The following is a 22250-nucleotide window of genomic DNA, read 5'->3' as shown; positions in this document are numbered from 1 at the left end:
ACCAGATAGTGCTCAAAGCACTTCATAAACTATTAATTTACATTGTAGACACGGTGCGAGATGACTACTGACCTGATTTATACATCAGAGGTACAGGCACAGAACTAAGGAGAGCTGCAGACAGTCAGGGCATTCCTGCCTTCCAGCCCTAGGTGATGATGGTCTTCGCAAACAAAGCTAAATAACTCAGTGGATTAAAAAAACCCCACGCCCTTGGTGCCTTTTATCTGCAAGACATATCTGACATCGGTGATTTTCCAATGTGTTTTAATACTAACAAGCAAGCAACTTCTAGCTGAGCAGCCTGTGAACATTTTTCTACTCACACACCAAGCTTAAAGTACTTTAATTGAATTTTACAGAGTAACAGAGCATGTATTTAATTTGGTATTGCTGATTTGTACTTTAAATCGACACAAGCTTTCTGTTCTTAGAATTACTGCACCGTGTTCGGTTTGCTCAGTACAGAACAGCATACAGCTACGCAGTCATTCATACAACTAACCTTGTCCAGTTAAGATGACTTTTGCAAATAACGGTAAACATCCCGTTAAATTACCTAACGAGCCTCGAAGTTCTGACTTGTGTGACCAAATCACATCATCCCCGCTGTTGTCAGATTTGGATATCGTGCTCCTTACTGCCTAAGGCCCCGGGGATGAGCTGTTCCCTCCTTAACGCTGCCCAACAGTGGCACCCAGCGGTCAACCGTCTTCACGAACACTTTGGGAAACGGCTACTGTTAAATTCCCACTGGAACTTAGGAATCCCACTGGATTTCGTAAACACAGCTAGAGTCAGTTTAAATGCACTACCTGTTCGACTACTGAGGTTCAAAAAGTTACCCGTTATTTAAACTGTCTAGAAAGCCCGAGACTACCAGCGCTGGGGAAGACTAGCCAGAGCTAGGAAAAATGCACGGCACCTGAAATGCTGCCCAGAAGGCAGTCAGTCACCCCACCACAGGGGACAAGGTTAAATGTTTGACAACCCATCAGAACAAATTGTTCTTATAACCAGGTATGTCACCTCAAGCAACAAGGTATTTTATATCATTTATATTACTGAGGTGCTGTGTCCCTGCCCATGGCAGGGGGCTTGGAACTAGATGATCTTTAAGGTCCCTTCCAACTCTAACCATTGTATGATTCTATAAGAACAACGAAGCTGGTGAGGGGTCTAGAGCACAAGCCTTAAGAGAAGCAGCTGAGGGAACTGGGGTTGTTTGGCCTGGAGAAAAGGAGGCTGAGGGGAGACCTTATCACTCTTTACAACTACCTGAAAGGAGGTTGTAGCGAGGTGGGGGTCAGTCTCTTTGCAAATAACAAGCAATAGGAGAAGAGGAAAGAGCCTCACATGGCAGCAGGGGAGGTTTAGATTGGATATTAGGAAAAAATTCTTCACCAAAAGGGCTGTCAAGCATTGGAAGAGGCTGCACAGGGAAGCGGTTGAGTCACCATCCCTAGAGGTATTTAAGAGACCTGTAGATGTGGTGCTTAGGGACATGGTTTAGTGGTGGACTTGGCAGTGCTAGGTTAACAGGTGGACTCGAGGATCCTAAAGGTCTTTTCCAACCTAAATGATTCTATGATTCTACACATCCCTGTCTAAAGAGCTACAGACTGTGAAAGGATTCCTGGATAAGAGAACATTATTTTGCCCTTGATGATGCAGCTCTGTTTTCTGGAGGTCCTAGTCAACTTCAAGGAGCACAATAGAACACATCAGACAAACAACCTACACTTGATGCTGTTTCCCAACAATGAAATGCAGCTGTAGGGCTAACAAACCCCCCTCAGACATTAACAAGCATCCAGGAATCTCCATGCTAAGTTATTTTCCATCAGTAGCCAGAAAAAGATCTTTCAGGTTGTGGACATTAACCAAACAGAAACAGGCAGAGGCAAGCCCAAATGCAAAGTCCAGGACTAAATGCTGGAAGATGCCATTTAACATTCTTCCCTCTTACACAGAGAAATTGGTTTCAGATGACTCATATTTATATAGTCTCTCTGTAAATAAGTACAGGGAGGTGAAATGCCAAGACAGCATGTTAGAAAGCTAAAGAAGAAAAGCAAGATACAAACCCAACCAATGCTTTTCTCACTAAACCAATGCCGAACTGAAAGTATTATCAGAAAAGTCTGTGAACCTCCATTTTAGTAAGTTTACACTCCTTGATGTTGTAGCATAAGGGATTGCAAGAAGGGGATTAAACAGACATTGGAATTAGATTGATCAATGGATTAAGATGAGACAAGCCAAACTGACTTTTAACGCCTAGCTTCATCCTTACCATGAAGTGCTCTGGTATAGGGTTTTCCAAGAAGCACTATCACTTCCAACACAGACAGGAAACATTCAGCACTACAGTAGTCAAACTTACTGAAAAAATTTAATAAGACAAGTGTCTTCTTAACACAGGTAAATTGTACATCATAGATTACATGTTTATGAGTGAACTGAATTAGTCTTGTCGTAATTGGACAGTTTCCTCTTTAATTCCGTCTTTTGTGACAATGTGAATCTTAAGTGCATCCCCAGTGTACACATCTCTCTCGGCAGCAGAAATAAAGACATCTTTAACCAGCTGCAAAGCCTTTTCCAGGGTCAGAGGAACATGTTCCACATTTTGCATGTTCTTGAAGCCAATCTAAGGAAAGATGGAAATGCATTTTAAAGGAAGTATGTTCCATCTAGCATGAAAGCCATTTCAGTCTCTGCACTAGAACGAGCAGATTTAGACAAGTTAAAAAGAAGAAATGGTCGGTTTGGCTTAGAAACCCAAAGCTGGCAAAGGTATTCCTCCACACAGTTTACAGCTGCACGATCAGAGCTTTGCCAATGCTGATCCTCTTACAAAAGTAACTAGAAGCAGATCCAGTTAAAGCAAGCGTCGCTACTCCTACCCATTCAGCACATACAAGATCCCAATGAACATTCAGATCTGAACTGATCTAATTTTTCAGAAACTTCACTGGGTTATCAGTACTGCATGTAAGCCTTTTCTCTAGTCATTTTGTAGTTAGGAACGTGTTTTAAAAGCAAATATTCCTAAATGTACCTAGAATTCAAAAATAATGGTCTATATTGGAGCATAACCGGTCCTATTAAACAGCGTATTTTAGCTGATAAACTCAGGTGTCCACTTAAGAATCAGAACTCAAAAAGGAATGGGAAGAGTCACTCAGTATACCTCAAACTCAGAAGCAATAAAAAGTAACTTATCACAACTTTGTTTCTGCAGAAGATATTTTATTTTCTGCAGTTAATGAAGTTCAAAGCTAAGTCAAAGCTGAGAAACTGGAGCTGTTGAAAAAAAAAAATGAACGATTCTATTCCTTTCTCAGCTGATAAGAAGAGTGTTTATTGCTCTTTAAGCACAAAGTTGTGTTGAAATCAGGCTCAACTGACTAAACAATACCAACACCAATATCTGAGAATAAAATAAGTAAAACATGCTTTGGTATTTCTCTCATTCAACAATTAACAGCTTCAATTAAATATGAAAATATTCTTCAAGTATTTTTAGAAAAATTTAATTGAATAAGTTTCCAGCAGTTTTATGTAAGAACATTCTTAGAAAATCGTGTCCGAGTTGTACAAAACTTAAAACTTTTAAACAAGTGCACATTAAGTGATAAAATGTATTATATACACCTACTAATTCTATCTTAATTTAATATTATTTTATGCTAAGTAACAGGCATGTTTATGTTATCAGCTGGGGAGGGGAGGGCAATCAGCTTCCTTGGGAAATATAATTCCCCAATTAAAACATTTACCTGTATTTTAAACAGGCAGTCCACTGTTTATAGCATATTAAAATCCAAACAGATTCTAAAGCAAAACTTTCCAATTTATCCCAAGAAGGTAAAGCCACACAATTTATACTTTTATGGATTAACAGTCCTACCTGTAATACATTTAAAACTTCTCTCAAAAGTAATATTCCCCAAAAGTAAAGCTTTGTTTATTTGAGAGTTACAGATGTTTACTGAGATCCTTAACACAAAAAAAAAAAAAAAAAAAAAAAAAAAAAAGAGAACCATTTTACCTGGTTATCAAGCAAGGGCTGCAGCATGGCACTTGCTGATCCACCTGCTTTGAAAGAATCTCTCTGGTACGAGCCCACTGGATCAAAGCTATATACTGCTCCCTTCCCTGGCAGGGGCGGGGACAAAGAAAAAAAAAAAAAAAAAGGATGTAATCACAATCCAGAAAGATCTCAATACTGACAAGCATTTACATCAGAAACTAACTCTCTCTATAAGCAGTCTCTAAAGTACCACAGATCCCAGCAAACTTTTACCAAATAATACCACAGTATGTTCAGACAATGCTTTGTACAGTAGGCTCGCTACGGTTGTGGCCTGATACTACATGCAAGGTTGTCTTCAATATTTAAGTTGTAACTATGCTCTAACAGATGTTTTCTACAGTACTCGCCACAGAGAAAGTGCTGATGCAGAATAATCAAAGCTAGCACGTGCTAGAGCGCAGTGCTGCACAAAGAGTTCCGCTAGTTCCAAAGCTAGCACGAAGAGGCAGTTTAGCCATCGTTCTTGAACAATACAGTTCTTAAACTACCTCCAGAGAGCCTGCTTGGACCCCTCTGCAATGCCTTCCCGGATCCAGGGATGATGCTCTGGCCTCTTTTGCACTTCCCTCTGGAGTCAAACCATGTTGTGCATTACCTTGCACCAACATCAGAGATGCAGACACGCTGTACTCTGAAGCACCAGCATTTGATGAGGATGTACTAGTCAAAACACGGCACCTGGCCATGCTCATCCTTTCTGTTCAGACAGGCTGCACCTGATTTAATAAACTGGCCAGTTGTCCTGGTTTGAGTGACACAGGATTAATTTCTCTTTCAATAATTTTACTTTTCAGTAAGGTCTCTTTTAATGCTTGGGAAAACTACATTTCTAGAAGACTCTAGTGTCTGAATTGGCAAAAATATTTACTTTATAGCCAGCTATGGTATGCGGCTTTCAAGGTCTCACTGTTTTCAAGCTCGCCAGGTGCAGGACGAGGAGAAGCGAGACCCACGCACTTGCCCCAAGCTGGCCAACATCACATTCAATATAAATTAGAAAGTTTGCTGAGGAGTTTTTTTTGATGGCTGTGATCCAGAGAGCTTCTTGCCCCAGTGCCAGAGCCCTGAGCCCTTCCCTTCCTCCCAAAGCTGTAGAGCTTGCAGTGTCCAATATTTGCTGCCCACAGCCGGGAGTGCACAGCTTCCTGCTGATAGAACTGGTTGAGTATAATCTTGTATATTTTATATTGATATTGGGATCAATATTGGTTCTTTAGTATTAGTAATGTTAATTATTTAGTCTTATTCTATTAAACCTATTTATATTTCAACCCTTGTGTTTCCTTGTTTCCCCCCCCCCCCCGATTTCCCCTCCTGGGTAGGGAGGGGTCGTCAGGTAACAGGACAATTGTCTAAATGACAATAAATTGTTGGGGGTTCTTCAAACCCTAAAACCAGTGCACTTGGCAGCACAGCACAAGTAGCTGAGCAGCCCTGAGAAAGCTAGCAGAGATCTGGATAGTAACACTAAATCAGAACAAATCAATCCTGCTGCAACCAAATTAAGCCCATGCATGCAGACCTGCACTCTTAGTCTTATCAATTGGTACAGCCCCCTCATAATCCGAGATTTACCATTATGCAGGGCAGACTAATCCCTTTCCAGACTCTACATATCGTAGACATGTCTTCGCAAGACCCAGAAAGCAGTATAACTTAACGGTAACAACAAACTGTGGCGAATGGTTGAAATTATCCAAATAAGACCACCTCTGAGCTCCTGCTCAAAGCCAGAGAACACAGTATTTTAGCAAACCAATGAAATCATAGGACAAGAGCCCAGGAAGTCCTGAGAAGGCTGTACGTTAAACTACAGCATCCCTGTAGAAGTCATGATTTTCATTAGAGATTAGTTAACGTTTAAAAATCTCTTTGTAGAAACCTGTCTCTCAAGTAAACCTTCATATTTAATAACCTCTACCACACTGACAGGCTGGAGTAAAATATACAATTTTACCACTAACATCTCCTTTAGAGACACAATTAAGAATTCCAGCAAAGCTGTTATAAAGTGTTCCAGTCTAGAGTAAAGTCTGAAAGCTAAGCAACATTAGCAGATTTCACCTGTAATCAAATAATTATAATATCGTTTTTAGACTTTCATACCTTCAGAAATGGAAGATCAAGTTAGCAGTGGAAACTAGGAAACAAGTCAGATGCATAATATGCAGCTGACCTGCGTAAGCACCGCAATGCCTAAAGGTAGGTTTTCGGAATAGGAACACAAACTTTGTTATTCCATCAGTATACCTTAGACTTAAAGAACAGCTATTCTCCTACAGAAATTTAGCCTCTCTTTTCTTCTTTTTTGTTTAAAGTCTTACCTTCTTCATCCAGTCCACCAATTATGTTGTAAACGTAGTAAGGAAAGAAACGTCGAGAATACAGAATCGTAGACAGCATTGCTGCAATAGCCCCAGTAGTCATGGTCTTGTTATTGGAATGCTTGTACATCTGCAAGTGGCACCACACATCCAAGAAGAAAGTCAAACACTAAGTTTTACACTCCATCACAATCACATTTTCTGTAACCTCACGACAGAAAAAAATCTGATGCTAAGCAAGATTATTAACTAGCATGATTACTGAAAACACACTGGTCTAAAAGTAAAGCCTTCTTCAAGCCAATATTTAACATTTCTCTAAAGTTTCGCAAAGAATAGATGTTGCCTCATTAACATTATCCTCTCCAGCTCTTCCATTCTTTAAATTTGTGATGTTACACTTAGTAAGAACACAGCATCAATTTCCCCTGCCTGACCTTTCACTAGCAATACAGTTACAATACAAACACTTGAAGAAAATCAGCAAGAATTATACTTAAAACTTATCATATTATTGGTCTTAAACATGATACTAAGAATATAAGTTTCTAAATACAATAAGATAGTCAGCTACCTTTAATCTTGCTTCAATAATTTTAGTAAGGGTAAGGCAGTCACCATGGAAACCACTGCATCCAATGACTGTTTGTTCTGTCCTGTAAAACATAAAATTTTGTTGTGGTTTTAGATTTAGCATAAACTGTACCACTTTCTTAGACAGCAGATTATTATGAAAACACCAAACGCATTTTCAGTTTCCTGAAACAGTCATCTAAAATGTAGTAACAGATATTTTGTGTATAAAAGGTAACTGCAACCTACATCTTGGAGGGGACTCATTAAGCGCAGGACCACGCATATAGTCTGTCTTTAATCCATTGACTTCCACAGCAAGACTGACAAAAATAAATTCTTAATTTCTTCATGCGCCTCTAACTCTAGCTATTACCATTCAGTCTTGCTAGAGGATCTGTTCTGAGATGGGGAGCCTGCTACATATCACTCAGCCAGTTTTACTCCATCTGGGCAGAGGATTGCATTAAGATTGTACGATGGCTACGTAACATTCATGCTGTAGGTGGTTTCCTGTATCAGCACAACAGAAACTGCCTGGCTGCGGACACACTACAGAAAATTATCTCTTTGCTCAGTTTCAAAATGTTTCATCAACACTACAGGAACACAGGTTTGAAATTTAAATTCTAGTAAATTGGTGAGAGTCTACAAACTTTCGCACTTACTTACAGATTAACACAAAGCAGTCACTCAGAAAAGAATTTAAGTTGAAACCTTCTCTCAGCCTGACACTAGAATTACACAAAGCCATTACGTGCGGTATGCAGAACGTACCACAGTAACTTCCATTTGGACAGTATTAGAGAGTCAAAGGTATAGTAAGAACTTAGTCAGGAGAAACATAAGCCGATATGATCTTGTGTCATCAATAAAAATTTTAAAAAGATCCCAGAAAATATAAAGAAAAATATTGTTTACATAGCTGATAACAGCCTATGAGGTAAACACCTGCTACAGTCAAAAGAATGTAAACAATTTTTAAACCAAGGGGATACAATTTAGGTGCATCAAGATAAGTATAAAATCAGCATAAGAAGTTCAATAATGGAACTACTGACGAGTTTACATCTCTTAAAACAAACACCTCTTCGAAGTGCCAGATGGAAAGTCATCTAGAAAGACATGGTACAACGGGTAGCAGTGGGCGCACTTGTGTATCAACACCACATGTCCTGACGAAGCAGAACTAGTTACCACAGGATTAGATTTTGCCACAGTTAAGCCAAAAGTTGTTCTGATTATGCAGCCAAAAAAAACACCTAGCTTATATTAAGCCTTGTATAATGCTAAAAACATTCTGTTATCAGCTAACTTCAAGAGCACGTAACATGAAATCTGGCTGTATTTACAACATTACATCACATCCTGCATTACAGCAAGAGTCACCATGACTCCAAAATCAGTTTTGTTACTATCCTTTTTTTCTGAGAATTCTGCTTAAAGAAAGTGATAGATCATTCCAGGCAGGTGACATGCTCATCACTACAAAACATCTTTCATCTGTATCAATTCTTACAAGATGTGGACTTACAGTTTGTAGCATTTTGGACTGTCTCGGCAGTAAATTGCATAACCTTCACTCAGTCGTGTGTCAGAGGCAATGATAGAAAAGTCTTCTCCGGCAATCGCCAACACAGTCCTTAAAGAAGAGTATTCACATAATCATGACTTTTAGCACAAATATTTTCTTAGACAACAAAGTAACAGACTAGATAGTAGTCCTATATCCAGGCTTGCGTTTTGTCAAGCATCTTATATTCCTTGCTATGTTTCCCACTATGCACATCCCTACACCTGACTCAAGATGAGCAAGAAGATACTAGACACACTGAAAAATATATATATACGTGATTCCCTACGTGGACTAAAAGCTGTATGGAAACTTGGTAAAACAGAGTTTGTATACAATGCAAGAACCAGACTCAATGGACTAGCAATTTTAGTTACCTGCCAATCAGCTAATGCCTGCCCGGAAGAACACCCTTCTAAAAGAGTTTGGCTCTCTGAGCAAAAACACTCCAGCCAACTTCTAAGCATCGGTATCATTATACTTAAATTATCATCACTTTTAAAATTTGATGTTATCCTATGTTATTTACTTCCAAATAACTAGCTTTGTGATTGTCACATGTGTGCTACCATTAAGTAACAAACAGATGTCCTTTAAAAAGCAGCTAGGCACTATAAAAAAAATAAAAAAACTAAATAACACTATCCTGGCCAGACCCTGTCAGAGCAAGTGTCTGTAAAATATCACCTACCTTTAACAGTTATGACAAGAGAGCTTTCAACATAGTTACAGGTTTAGAAGCTGGTAACATAACCATTACATGAGTTTCCTAAGCCATTGCACATAAACAGCTCTGCAAGGAACAGAAGGTGCTTATTTTGACCCGAGTACGAGGGAGGGAGCCCAAGTATGCCAAAAGCCCCACGGACAAGCAAGAACACCCCGAAGAGCTGCAAGAACCCGCTGGACGCTCAGCCCAGGGCAAGGCCGAGCTGCGGCCTTTCTCTACAAAGAGGCGCTCGCAACGGGGGACAAACCCTCAGAGCACGCTGCGGGGGGGAGGCAGGAGAACGACGAGAAGGCCCCAGCCCTACCGCCAGTTCCCTCAGGGCCCCCTCCTCCGGGAAGAGGGCGCCTCAGCCCGCCCCAGCCCCTGCCCGCGACTCCTCACCCTCCGTTGAAGGTGTAGGGCGAGAAGCGGCACTGCACGGGCGCACCGAGCTCGTAGCCCATCTCGGGCCTGGACTCCGCGTAACCAGCAGCAGACAACATCCCGGCAGCCCTGCTCGCTGCTGTCTCACGGCAAAATGGCGGCACCGGAGCCGGAAGTGGCGATCCGCCGCTCTAGGAGGGCAACGGTGCGTTCCTCTCGTCTGCTCTGGAGGACGCCGAGACGCGGAGGCCGGGGGTGGGGCGGGAGGGTGCCCGCGGCCGTTGGGAGCGGCGCCCGCTGGTTCCTGGCTGCCACCGTCCCGCTCCCGGGCTGCCATCGCCTCCCCCCGCCGGTGGCGGGCGGGCTGACGGCTCTGCCTGTGTCTGGCCCCGCTGGGCCTTCCTCAGCCTGGGCGCGACGGGGTCCCCCTACCCAAGGCACGGGGCGCAGCACCGGGCACTGGTTCTTGCCCGGGCCAAACGCTGTCAGCCCCGTCTTCTGAGGCGTGGGAGCAAGCAGGTCGATAGCAGCTGCGGTGAGGTGATGAGAGACGCCCTTGTGTTTAGGGGGACGTAGAATCATAGGGTTGGAAGGGACCTCTGGAGATCATCTAGTCCAAACCCCTAGGGCGCAGCGCTGAGCGCCGCGGCACAAGTAGGGGCATAGAATCATAGAATGGTTTGGGTTGGAAGGGACATTAAAGATCACCTCGTTCCAGCCCCCCTGCCGTGGGCAGGGACACCTCCCACTAGACCAGGCTGCTTAAAGCTTCATCCAGCCTGGCCTTGAACACTTCCAGGGTTGGGGCACCTATGAGACAAGTAGGAAGGGCTGGGGTAGAGGTGCCCGGGGCGCAGGGGATGCTCTAGGGGAAGAACTGCTGCTGCGGAGGTGTCCGTGGGAGCTGAGTGGGGACGCTGCTGCGGAACAACGGTCCCTGCTCCGCCACTCCTCGGGCCAGAGGGCCTGCGGCCTCCCCCACGCCCTCACTCAAGATGGTGGCGGGGAGGGCGGTGGAGGCGCGCGGCGGAAGTGACGCACTCGGTACGCGCCGGTGGCGCGGGCGCGGGGCTCAGCTCGGCTCCAGCGGGCACTGTGCGGCGGCGGGCGGCGCCGGGAGCGGCAGGTAGCGTCCGCGCCGCACCCGCCTCCTCCCTCCCCCCCAACCGCTCCTCCCCGGGGCCGCCGCAAACCCCGATGCCCCGGGGGGTTGCGGGGGAACGATGGGTGCCGGTGGGGCCGCGATGGAGTGGGCCGGGCCGGGCCTGGAGGGCGGGGGCGGTGCGCGGGGCCGCTCCGCGCCTCCCCGCCGGGTCGGCCTCAGCTGCGGGGGAGGCGGTGGCCACCCCACACCCCCCGACTTCTGCTTCTCTGTGGGGCTCCGGCTAGTCTTGGTGGGGAGCGGCGGCTGCCGGTGCCGGGGGCGGGATGGCCGCGGCAGCGGCGCGACTGCTGCTTTCCCCGTGTGAGGACGGGCGAGAGGGATGGGGGCGCGGCGGTGGCTGGAGCCGGCCTTCGGACGGGTGGGGTGCCTGCAGGGCGCGGAGAGGCGGGAAGGGTCGAATCATGCCGAAACTGGCGCCTTCCGAGGGCTGCTGCGTGTTAGGGCAGAGCCTGAAAGGGGGGTCGGGGGTGGGCCGGGGCCTTCTCCGGGGTGTCCCTTGTCCCTGGACTCTGTTCCCTCGACAAAAACGTTCCCCAGCGTTTGTAGTGGAGATAGGAGCGAGCCGCGGTTAGGCGGTTACAAGATGGACCTCTGCGTAGGTGGTGGCCGAACTGCGCGTTCTGGCATGCCTGGTATCTAGACTAATTACTAAACAGCTGAGCTCTCGAGGAGTTGAATTTGTTTCTTCTGGGGTAATGTTTAGGCATCTAATTTACCCCCGTCTCCAGGTTATAAAATCTGTTGTATTCTGTTTGATATCTTCGGTGAGGGTAGACATAGTATTATCTTACAGTCACAGGGGAAAAACATGCCTTTTCAGCTGCAGTATAAATATTAATGTAATTCTGAGTTCTCATACCTTAAAAAAAGGCTGAACAGGCTTTCTTCAAATTTTGAGGTGGTCTACCTCAGGCCTAAAAATGACCTTGAGTGTTTCCGGGCAATAGGTGTCTAGTTAAGAAAACTATAATTTAATGGAAAAATATTGATATCAAGATGTAACATTTAAATTCTCCACTTATGTTTTTATTTCTATAACACAGCAAAAGAGGTATAGTTACAAAAAAAAAAATAATCATCAAACATCATGCATACATTTCACTTGCGCACCTGAAATTGGCTTTCATGTATTTCTTTTTTCCTTATAAAGCGCATGTCATTGTTTGAAATGTGTTAGTGCTTTATTTTAGGGAAGTCGGTAGAAGAGGTTTTCTTAGTTCTGATTTGACCAGCTATGTTTTTCCCATAGAAGAAAAGGTATTTGTGGAAGCCCAAAGCCTTAAAATTGCCAGGAAAAGACTTCCAAGCAATGTGTTGGTAAGCTTGTGGGCTAGTAGTCAGTGGAATTCAATTCTAAAAAAATCAGTGCTTTTACAGCTAAAGTAAAGCTTGGAGTAGACTGAGTATTAACAGCCTGAGTTCTACGTGCAGGAGGGTTTGGTTAGACAGAGGCCTGCTCCTGTGAGTCAGATGACCTGCCAGGGGCTTCAGCAGAAGCACGCCTTAAAGGGTCTGTAGAGTGTGCCTGAAAAAGGTTATTTTTATGGATTGTGTATGCACGTGCGTGTGAATGTTATATGTACTTGTACGTGGGTGTCTCTTATCTAACTCAGCAGCTGGTAGGTTTGTTTTTGGTTTTATGTTTAGATATTATTCTCAAGATACTACTTTTTCTCTTTTCAGGCTTTGATTAGTATTTTAGACTCACAACACGCATTTCTCTGGAGCTGATGTTTTCCTAACACTTTCAGCTTGGCTTAAAAAGCTACTTTGCTGGGATGTTTTAAACGGTTAAAAACCCTCTAGGATTTGAAGTTAATTTAAATTAATTGAAGGAAATACTTCTGGCCTCACCAAAGAAATAACTGGAATCATGGATCAGAACAACAGCTTGCCACCCTACGCTCAAGGCTTAGCCTCTCCTCAGGTAAAAACAAATGATTTAATATGCAAACGTGATCTGAATTTCTTTGTGAAAGTGTTTTCTGTTTCTTGCACATAACTTCAGGTTTTTTGTTTGCAGATCTGAAAAATTCTGCTAGGTGGAAAATAATACTAGTATAAAGCAGAATTTTAAAACTATCAGTTCGTATATCCAGAGGTATAAGAACCATGCCGGTATATGGGGTTCCTTTAAGTTGAAACATGACTGACAAGCTGGAAACATTAATTTTATTTCGGTGGTTGCCCTTTGCCCCAACATACATCACGGATTGTCGCTGTGCTATGAATGCATTTGGGAGGATGGGCACAGTCTTTGTTCAAACAATTGCAAGTTAAATTGTGGGCCAAAGTTGAGACATGCTTGCAAGGTAGCGCGAGAAACGTGTCAGCATCACTGGCTGGAGGTGAGCAATGCTAGAACTGACATATTCCTAGAGGTAATATTTCATTCTATAGAAGAACTGCATTTCCAAGGGCTTTATGCTTTTAGTGAGTTACTACTGTCTGACTCAGGTTTGATATTATCAGCTTATGTTGACTTATTTTCAAACTTCTCTTGAAAGTTTTTTCTCTTAAAACCAAAATGCAGTCAACAGGATCTGTGGTTTCTGATTCATGCTTTCTTCTGTAGGGTGCAATGACCCCAGGAATTCCAATTTTTAGCCCAATGATGCCATACGGCACAGGACTGACACCACAGCCTGTCCAGAGCACCAACAGTCTCTCCATCCTAGAGGAACAGCAGCGGCAGCAACAGCAGCAACAAGCAGCACAACAATCTACATCACAGCAAGCGACACAGGGAACATCTGGTCAAACTCCCCAGCTGTTCCACTCACAGACTCTTACCACAGCCCCTTTGCCGGGAACCACACCACTGTACCCCTCTCCAATGACCCCGATGACTCCAATAACTCCTGCAACACCGGCATCTGAGAGCTCTGGGATAGTGCCGCAGCTACAGTGAGTGTCCCATGTATTAGTGCAGCGTGTCCTTTCTCAGATAGCCCTTTAAAGACTTAGGACCAAAGCCACATCAGGAATTGGGTACTGGGTTTTGGTGGGAAGGGACGCCCTGAGAATTTATGGGTCTTCTCTAGCAATATGAGTAATTTTTGCATTTATTTTTAGCTTAGCTTCGTTACAAAACCACTTAGTAATATAAACAGTTTCTTAGTGATTTGTCAACCACACATCTTTTAAGCATATCAATGGAGGATGTTATATGTGTCTTCATTTAGCAGCATTGTAGCTTTTAACTCTGTGCACTTTAGGAGTTCATCATGCTTTAGCTATAAAGTAGTTTGGGTTGATAATCTGGCATTTCAAAATACATATACCTGGAAACGTATCCTCATTTGTAACTTACTGGGTGCTTGTGACCTGTTCACAGAAAAGCGAATAGCTCCACTTAACTGTGAGTAGAACTTTGTTCGTGAGGTATTAAAGCAGAATACAGGAACTGTCACAGCTGAAAGGGAATTAGACGGGTAGAGGGGAAAAAACTAGTTGCTAGTCCAGGAACTAGAGCTGAGTTGTACTTTATATTCCATGTTCCCATTTCTAGTTCATAGCTACAGCTGAGTTTGCAATAAGGTGGGGAAAAAACCTAGAACTTGTTTAGGTTTAGATATGAAAGTATTTTCATTGAACTTTAGTTTTAAAAAGACTTTTACAGCAATTTACAGAAGGCCCAAAGAGAAATGGTTGATAACGTAAATTTTGCACTGAAAGAGTAGTTCCTTGTATTTCTTTTTTTTTTCCCCATTGAGGACCTTTAGTTTTCAGGGTTTTCACAGAAAACAAGTTTCCAAGGAAATTTTGCATCTAGGAACTTTTCTTAAACTTTCTAGAGACCTGCTGTCCTATCTCCTGGCAGTGGGTTTACCTCCTGGGTGATTCATCCCTGGAGGCATATAAAAGATGGCTAGACGTGGTGCTTAGTGACACAGTTTAGTGATGGGTTTTCGTCAGTGTTTGGTTGGTGGTTGCATTTGATGATCTTAAAGGTCGCTTCCAACCTAGGCGATTCTACGATTTCCACTTAGTCCTGCACCTCTTCCTCCTGCTGAAGGGCATACCAAGGAAAGTTGTAGATGGTACTGTTGCTACCTCATTTTCTCCTGTTTCCAGCAGCTTCCCTGATTGAGGTGTGGGGGCTCTCAGCATTGAGAGTTTTTCCTGGCAAACTGAAATAGACTTTCTTCTCATGAGACACTTTTCGTAATAGCTGGCAGATAAGGAGGAATTAGCAATCAGGCTTTAGGAGCTACTGTTCTACAAAAGGAGGTTCCTGAGCCAAAACGCTGCTCAGTGCTTCTGTCAGGAGGAAAGATGTCATTCAAACTCACTTGGAGAAACAAGTTTTTAAAAAAATAAATAAAATTAATCAAGGTTGGTTAAAAATGAGGAAGACACATGAATTCTTTATTGTCTTTTTAATGTATTTCCCTGAACTGTCTTCAGGAATATTGTGTCCACGGTGAATCTTGGTTGCAAACTTGACCTAAAAACTATTGCGCTTCGTGCCCGAAATGCTGAATATAATCCCAAGGTAAGAGAAATGTATTAGAGTCCATCCCATAACAGATATGTCGAAGGCACAGGTGGTGGGTGTAGGTTTTTTTTATACTATAGTTAAAAAATAAATCTCTAATAAACTTAGAACATTCTGTCAAATTAGTAAAAAGCATTTTTATACTGATGTAGGTGTTTTACACCAGGTTGTAATCTGGTAGATTTAGAAAGAACACAGCATGTTTAGGAAGAACCTAACCAACGGTGTAATACACTGGCCAAGTTTTTCTGTTGTAGAGCTGATCTGCTACTGTTTATATGGGCATGTTTGTTCGTAGTGCTCAGAAAATTCCTTTTTTGTGTTACTGCAAAATGTCTGATGTTGAAGTCTTGTTCCCTGTCTCTCCACAAGGAGAAAGGAAGGAGCAATTCAACTCTTGGGCTCCTGCCAGAGCCACGGTTGTTCTGTATACAGCATGGCTTCCCCCACCTGGCTGCTCCCCTGGGATTCTTGTGGTCGCAGTGCAGTCATTCATTTTTTACAGTCTTCCTTCCCTGCTGAGCTCTATTCCTTCATATTGTCCCTCAGTACTCCTGCCATCTCCTTGCTCCCGGTGGCTAGCTTTGGTGGAGCAGCAAGATGAAATTGATTTTTATTTTTGTTTTTGCATGTCGACTTCTAAATTGCGTGCTGCTTCTAAATAGCAGTCTGTTAAACCATGGGATTTTTTTTAGCTTGGGAAACTTTGAAAAACAGCAGAGGACTTGGAGCGCTGAATCAAGAAAATTATGTCGCTTCATTTTTCTTTTGGGTGGCTCCTCTTGGAAATGTTATCTTTGCAACCACAGTAGTTGGACACTATTTCTAATAAAAGTTTAGATGTTGTGTAGTTGAATCGACTCGCCTTGGGAAGACTTCAGTTTTCCTGGCGCGTAGGATTTTTTTTGTTTGTTTTAGTATTTGGGATTTTGCTGCAGTTTACCTAGCAGCTCTCAAAGATTAAAGCACACATGCAGGCATATGTGATAAATAACTGTGACTGTAAGTTTATATCGGTGATGCTGTTGCATAATTGCACATGAGTAAGATATTAGTGCAGCAAAAATTTGAGCATGCCATGGTAAACCCTTAAGGTAGGGGTAGGTGGCTGTGTAAAACTTGTAGGCTAGAAAAATCAATACAAAATGCTATTTTCCACAGCGGGGAGCAAGAAGGGTTATGTAACGCACTCCTGAGTTTTAGTCAGTACATCCAGCTATCAGAGAGATGTTGCTTGGCTGTATTATTTAAGCCATAGTTCAAGAAACGTGCTGTTAGGTAACCCACGCTACCACCTTGGTTATGTCAGCAGTTTATGGGACCGCACAGTGAGCTGGTCCAAGTTAAATATAAGAGGCAAACAGGGGTTTGTGTGTGCGTGCCCACATCTGTTTCCAAGAGTTTCACATCAGTTTCAAAGAGTTTACGAATATTTGGAAAAGCAGGCAGAGATGTTACAGTAGTTAGAATAAAAGGTTAGAGCTAAATGGGCTGCTCTCTTCTGCTGTGGTAGTTGAGGTGACTTCTGTTGACACAGAACTGTGACCTCCAGCTCTTCTATTTGCTGCTATTCTACCACTCTCCAATTTTTTAAGACACAGGAACAAAACAGATCATAAAATATCTGCAGACAGATAATCTTCCATCCTGCTTATAACAGATCAAAGATGTGAAGGAATTTTTTTCATTTATTTTTAAGATTGTCTCTATTGCTCTGTTGCAAGTGTTAGCATTATTTATATGTTGCATATACAGTAATGAGAGATGAACTTAGTAAAATAGGAATGCAATGGTAAATATCCTTCCTGTCTGGCTCTACCTCTCAGGGCGTGTATGTTTGAAGCTTCTTATGAGTTAAGCATTTCAAGTAAATTTTGAGTGATCCATGGGTATGTTTGAACTTAGTAATTCTTTGCAATACAGTGTAAATTGCGACTGAGATTAGGCAAATTTGGTTTAAATGTAATGATTACAGCAATATATCACTAACAGTCTCGATACTCACATTTCAGCGTTTTGCTGCTGTTATTATGAGAATAAGAGAACCACGTACTACTGCACTTATATTCAGCTCTGGGAAAATGGTGTGCACAGGAGCAAAAAGGTAGGTTTAGGCATTACAAGCAAACTAATCCAGGCTGTCTTTTCTCTTGTACCATGATGCTTTAGAAGTAATATTATTTGTATACAGTATTTGTATATATACAACAAAGTTGTACCGGTACAACTAAGCCTGCTTCCCGGTTACTTCAAATAGACTAATATACGCTTGTACATAAAATGTCTTTTCATGACTGAAAGCACTTCCCTACAAAAGGGGAAATGGTAGTTCTGTTTCTGAAGCTCTTTCATACAGTCTGATAAACTGGTTTGCAGAGGTTGTTGTATTTGCTTTTTTGACTTTGCAGTTATCTATTTTTTTCTAATAATTAAAAAATTTCAGTGACTATGCACTGGAACTGCTTAAACTGTAGGGGCAGAGGAAGAGTAATTTTATAATTTGAATAATTTCATTCATCACAGGCCAGGAGCTCCATGTCTCTGGTCCCTGTAGTCTGATCTGTTCTTAATATCATTGAAGCATAAAAATTGAAAACTAAACATAAGCTTAACTCCAGTGGGCAGGAGAGAAATTCTGCTCTGGAGAAGCCTGTAGGAATCCAGAAGGAATAAGCTAACGAGCAGAGATCAATGAACAGAGCTGAACAGGAAGCACTTTCTCTGCTTGGTGACGCTTGAAGTTCAAGTTGTCGTACTCTGTGTTAGGAGCAACTGGATCCTCATCTGTTTACAGAACCGAAGCAAACTGAGTTCTGCAACAGCGTGAAAGGCCGTGCAGTTGTGTTTAAACCCAGGTGTGAATGCCTGGGGTGAATCAAGCAGAGGATTTGGGCAGTTTACGGATTTTCATAGAAATACGTGTTTTCTAGCAGTAGTAGTTCTACACTCGAAACTTAAGAAATAGTTTACATGGCTCTTAGAGGGACTCGGGTCGATATTTTAAGAGTATGAAATATGTGGAGTTATAATTTACTATTTTCTACCTCGTGAACAGTGAGTACAACATCAATGGTGTTCGGGATCCTAGTATGAAAAATAGCATGAAAACCAGTGCTAGTTGTTAATTTTGGATGTAAAAATTTTGCATGTGACCTTCCCCTCCACCTCAACACAGACTTTTTTTTTTCCCCCCTGATAAATATTTGTGGTTTAATGCTATTTGCTTCAAGTAATACTTAACTGAGGAAATAATACGGATATCCTTTTCTCACTTCAGTGAGGAGCAATCCAGACTGGCAGCAAGGAAGTATGCAAGAGTTGTTCAGAAACTGGGTTTTCCTGCAAAATTTTTGGATTTTAAAATTCAGAACATGGTAGGCAGCTGCGACGTGAAATTTCCCATCAGATTAGAAGGATTGGTACTCACACACCAGCAGTTCAGCAGGTAAAAAAAGGCTTGCTTACGTTTCATTCTTGCTGCATATCGACTAGGTTAGAGAGTGACATTTGTTTAGATTATTCCCTTGCACCAGAGGGAAACCTGCATCTTTGTTGCCATCGCTGCTCTGCCTCGGGTGCATCTGAGGATGCCCAATGTGAACCCACCCAAGTGACCTTCCCTGCTGCTCTCTCCAGGCTTCAGTGCAGCCTACATCTGCTCTGCCCGTTCCTGCGGTGCGGCAGATGAAGGACTGGAACACGCATCTGCAAGCCTGTTTAAACACCGTCACTCTCTTCTCTTGCAGCTACGAGCCAGAATTGTTTCCTGGTTTAATCTACAGAATGATCAAGCCAAGAATTGTTCTGCTTATTTTTGTTTCTGGAAAAGTGGTTTTAACTGGTGAGTGAAGAGAGTATCTTATTCCAGTGGGTTAGACTTAGACTGTGTGACAGAACACACAACGATACCAGAGGCGCGTCAGCCGCTAGACACTTTGCTTTAGAGAAGGCAGTACTGAGAAAGAACAGACAGTTCTGCGGATGAGAACACATAAAGCAAACCGCACGTTTGGCAAAATCCATATAAACAATGATCATGAATCCCAACCAAGTATGCAGGTGCCCAAAAAGCTGTAAGAGCACGGGTAATGTTTCTGGCAAAGTCTGAAAGTCTGTTTTTTTGTGCTGTAGGTGTGACTGAGCTAACTGTTCTTTGACAGCTTGGCTGGAGGCTGCTGCCATTCTCCTTTGATACAGCAGCCAAAAAAGGGGAGATACCTGAGCTCTGGGACCTGCTCCACCTCAGATGCTCCACCTACACCCTTTCCTTTTCCCCTGGTGCCCAGTCTTACTATGGAGAAAAAATAGGAGGAGCATGTTCCTGCAGTATGGCAAGTGGTGGGCCCCTGCAGCGCTCTCCATGGCCAGACCTTGCTCCCCAGATATTCTCGCTCTCAGAAGAAGCTCCACCAGTTCGGCCTCTCTGCGGAAACATCCTGTAGGGCTGTGCTTTGCAGTCGGGTCTCCTGCAGAAATTATGTATAAAAAAATCTATTTGCAAGTAGAGCATAAGCATGGGGATGCTAATGAAAGTTTTAGTAGTTATCAGAATAAACAGTGAGAAGGTTGGTAACGTATGCTCTATATGAAAGGTGTATTAAAAAAAAGATAGTAAAAATAGGGATTTATGGACATGCATAGGTTTTATATAGAGTCACCTTCCAATAACCATTCTAAAAGCTAAAATCAAGTATTTGGCGAAAGGTACAAACTAAATCGATTTCCTCCCTTTTTCTAGGTGCTAAAGTACGAGCAGAAATCTATGAAGCATTTGAAAACATCTATCCTATTTTAAAGGGATTCAGAAAGACAACGTAACGGTGTCTAAATCTTTCAGAGAAATCAGGGGTATATTTTAAAAGGTATCGCGTATGGCACAGCAGTAAGGAGATGGACTTCAGTGAAACTGCAACACCAGGACTTGGACTATTTCCCAGTTAGTGCCTACGTTCCCTGATGCTCAAGGGGAACTGTATTCTTGATTATGTCTACTGAGTTACTGTGAGTTGCTTTACTGGGCTGTTCCTGGAGCAGTCCCTCCAAGTTTTATTTATATTCTAGCTTTTAAATAGTTTTAATGCCAGTTCTATTAATAGAAAATCCATAAATTGGTTTAAAAGACAAATGCAACTGTGTCACTCAGTGTATAAACCACTTAAATTGCCATGTATATATGTTTTAACTTCCTTCCGTAAGACCACGGTTTTTATAATTTTCAGAACATAAGCTTTTAAATTTTTTCAATTTTAAATTTCTTTGGTGCCAGACACATTCCCTCTTTCCAGTATTAAGCAAGACAGAATAAATTTATTACTGAAAATGGCTCACTGTACATATATATATAATATATACCTTCCTTCTCTTTCTTCCTTCAGCTCCACATGTACAATAAATCCTGTTTATACTATTATGGGAACTGTCTTAATGAATTTTAAAATGACCCAGCTGGTAGAGTGAAATACATTGAAAAGTTTGGTATTTTTTTTTTAAATTTAATCTGGATTTTTCAATAACACATGCACTGCTCTAAGTGACGTGTCATTTGGGGAGAATCTTAACAATGCTCTGGTTTGCTTAACAGCAGTTACGTCCTTGGCAACATCTAGCTTGACTATTTCTAGTATGTTAAAGCGAAAGAGACGACCGGTTAAGAAAGTTTATCTTCAAGTATGTGTTGCCTTATGTTCAACAGATGGGATTTATGCAAGTCTTAAATAGCTACACTTGACTGAATTGGAACAAAACATCCCTGCTTAGCTTCTAGAATTTCTTTAAACTACTACTTTTTGTATTTTGCCAACTATGACAGTCTCACTGTAGTAGTGTTCCTGTAAAATATCAAAGCCCTTCTGACTAGAGTCAGTATGTACATAATCTTCCATCTGAACTGTGCTTGAAGCTTAACGGGCTGAGAACTAAAAATAAACTTTTTTTTTTCCTCCAGAAAACTTCCAGTCATAGTAACATCCTTTCTGTGACTTGCACGTTCTTTCAAACAGCTTTTATCTAAAACTAACCCACATGTAACCACGGTCTCTTTATTTACTAAGTTGGTTTTGGCTGGCTTTTCTACCACTCCGTTTGCAAATCTTGAGTGACCTTAATCCTTAGTCTTCCCTACTCCCCCCATAGTGGCGTACACTGCTGTTTCTCCAGGTGTTTTAATAATTGGTTTAATGGATTTTATGAGGGAGCTGCTGTTTAGTAGTGTAGCTCTTCCAGGGTAAGGTCAAGATGCCCAAAGACTGCCTTGCCTTCAGTGCCACACAACTGCTGTGAGCTAGTGAACGTTGCTCCGTGCTCGTGAACATAACTGTGTGACTGGCCAGGTTTTTGCAGGATGCTGAACTATTACCAACTTACCCGCAAAACTCTGCAGGAAAATCTAGAGCCTTAAGTAATTGTGGAATGGTTTTCAATAAAATCAGCCAAGCTGTACTATAGTGACTTAAGATACTGTTTGCTGTTCCGTGACATGTACTAAGGCTTAAAACCTGCCCTTTTAGAAATTAAGTTCTGTGATGACCAAACAGCTTATAGATTAAGCGTTCCCTGCCTGCTCCTTTGAGTATTTCCAACATCTAAATTAATACAAAAAAAACCAACAGCGGGCCTAGGGCTCATAAAGCCACCTTCAGAACCACTGGTAAACAGACTTGAATGATTTGAGCAGGATAAGGGAATATGTAACAAGTAAATTCTATACTGCGACACACAGAGAAGAACCCTCATCTTTACTCCTGTGGCTATAGTTACATTTGAAGAAGTTAAGCAACTACCACATTAAATTCAGCATTATAGTTTCACTTTTTTCTTGCATCAGCTATATGGCAGTCAAATAGCAGAAGAATCTCTGCAGAGGACAGTTGTTTTTAAACCTCACCAAAGATGGCAGACTTAAGGTACAATTCGGCTTGAA

General features: G+C 42.3%; 2 protein-coding genes across 6 annotated transcripts; one reads left to right on the top strand and one right to left on the bottom strand.

The window, feature by feature from the left end:
- Positions 1-2376: 2376 nt before the first annotated feature.
- PSMB1 (proteasome 20S subunit beta 1) lies at positions 2377-9851 on the bottom strand. The gene is made up of 6 exons (XM_063329098.1): positions 9684-9851; positions 8534-8641; positions 7001-7082; positions 6427-6556; positions 4058-4164; positions 2377-2653 (listed from the first exon to the last, which is right to left on the bottom strand). The coding sequence occupies exons 1-6, from the start codon at positions 9782-9784 to the stop codon at positions 2468-2470; spliced, it is 714 nt and encodes a 237-aa protein (XP_063185168.1). The 5' UTR covers positions 9785-9851; the 3' UTR covers positions 2377-2467.
- A 223-nt stretch (positions 9852-10074) lies between these two features.
- Positions 10075-21872, top strand: TBP (TATA-box binding protein). Of its 5 annotated transcripts, none has more exons than XM_063329095.1 (8): positions 10075-10205; positions 12514-12757; positions 13406-13737; positions 15241-15328; positions 17344-17435; positions 18609-18776; positions 19078-19172; positions 20070-21872. In XM_063329095.1, exons 2-8 carry the CDS (start codon positions 12704-12706, stop codon positions 20147-20149), a joined length of 909 nt encoding a protein of 302 aa, XP_063185165.1. In that variant the 5' UTR covers positions 10075-10205; positions 12514-12703; the 3' UTR covers positions 20150-21872. The 5 variants fall into 5 exon arrangements, with proteins under 5 accessions (XP_063185165.1, XP_063185167.1, XP_063185163.1 ...); XM_063329097.1 differs by lacking the exon at positions 10075-10205 and adding an exon at positions 10476-10709; XM_063329093.1 differs by lacking the exon at positions 10075-10205 and adding an exon at positions 10476-10791.
- The last annotated feature ends 378 nt before the right edge of the window (positions 21873-22250 follow it).

This window comes from Chroicocephalus ridibundus, chromosome 3 (genome assembly GCF_963924245.1).
Source record: "Chroicocephalus ridibundus chromosome 3, bChrRid1.1, whole genome shotgun sequence".
NCBI lineage: Eukaryota > Metazoa > Chordata > Aves > Charadriiformes > Laridae > Chroicocephalus > Chroicocephalus ridibundus.
The sequence above is the reverse complement of the archived record's forward strand: the minus strand, read 5'-3'. Positions and strand labels throughout refer to the sequence as shown.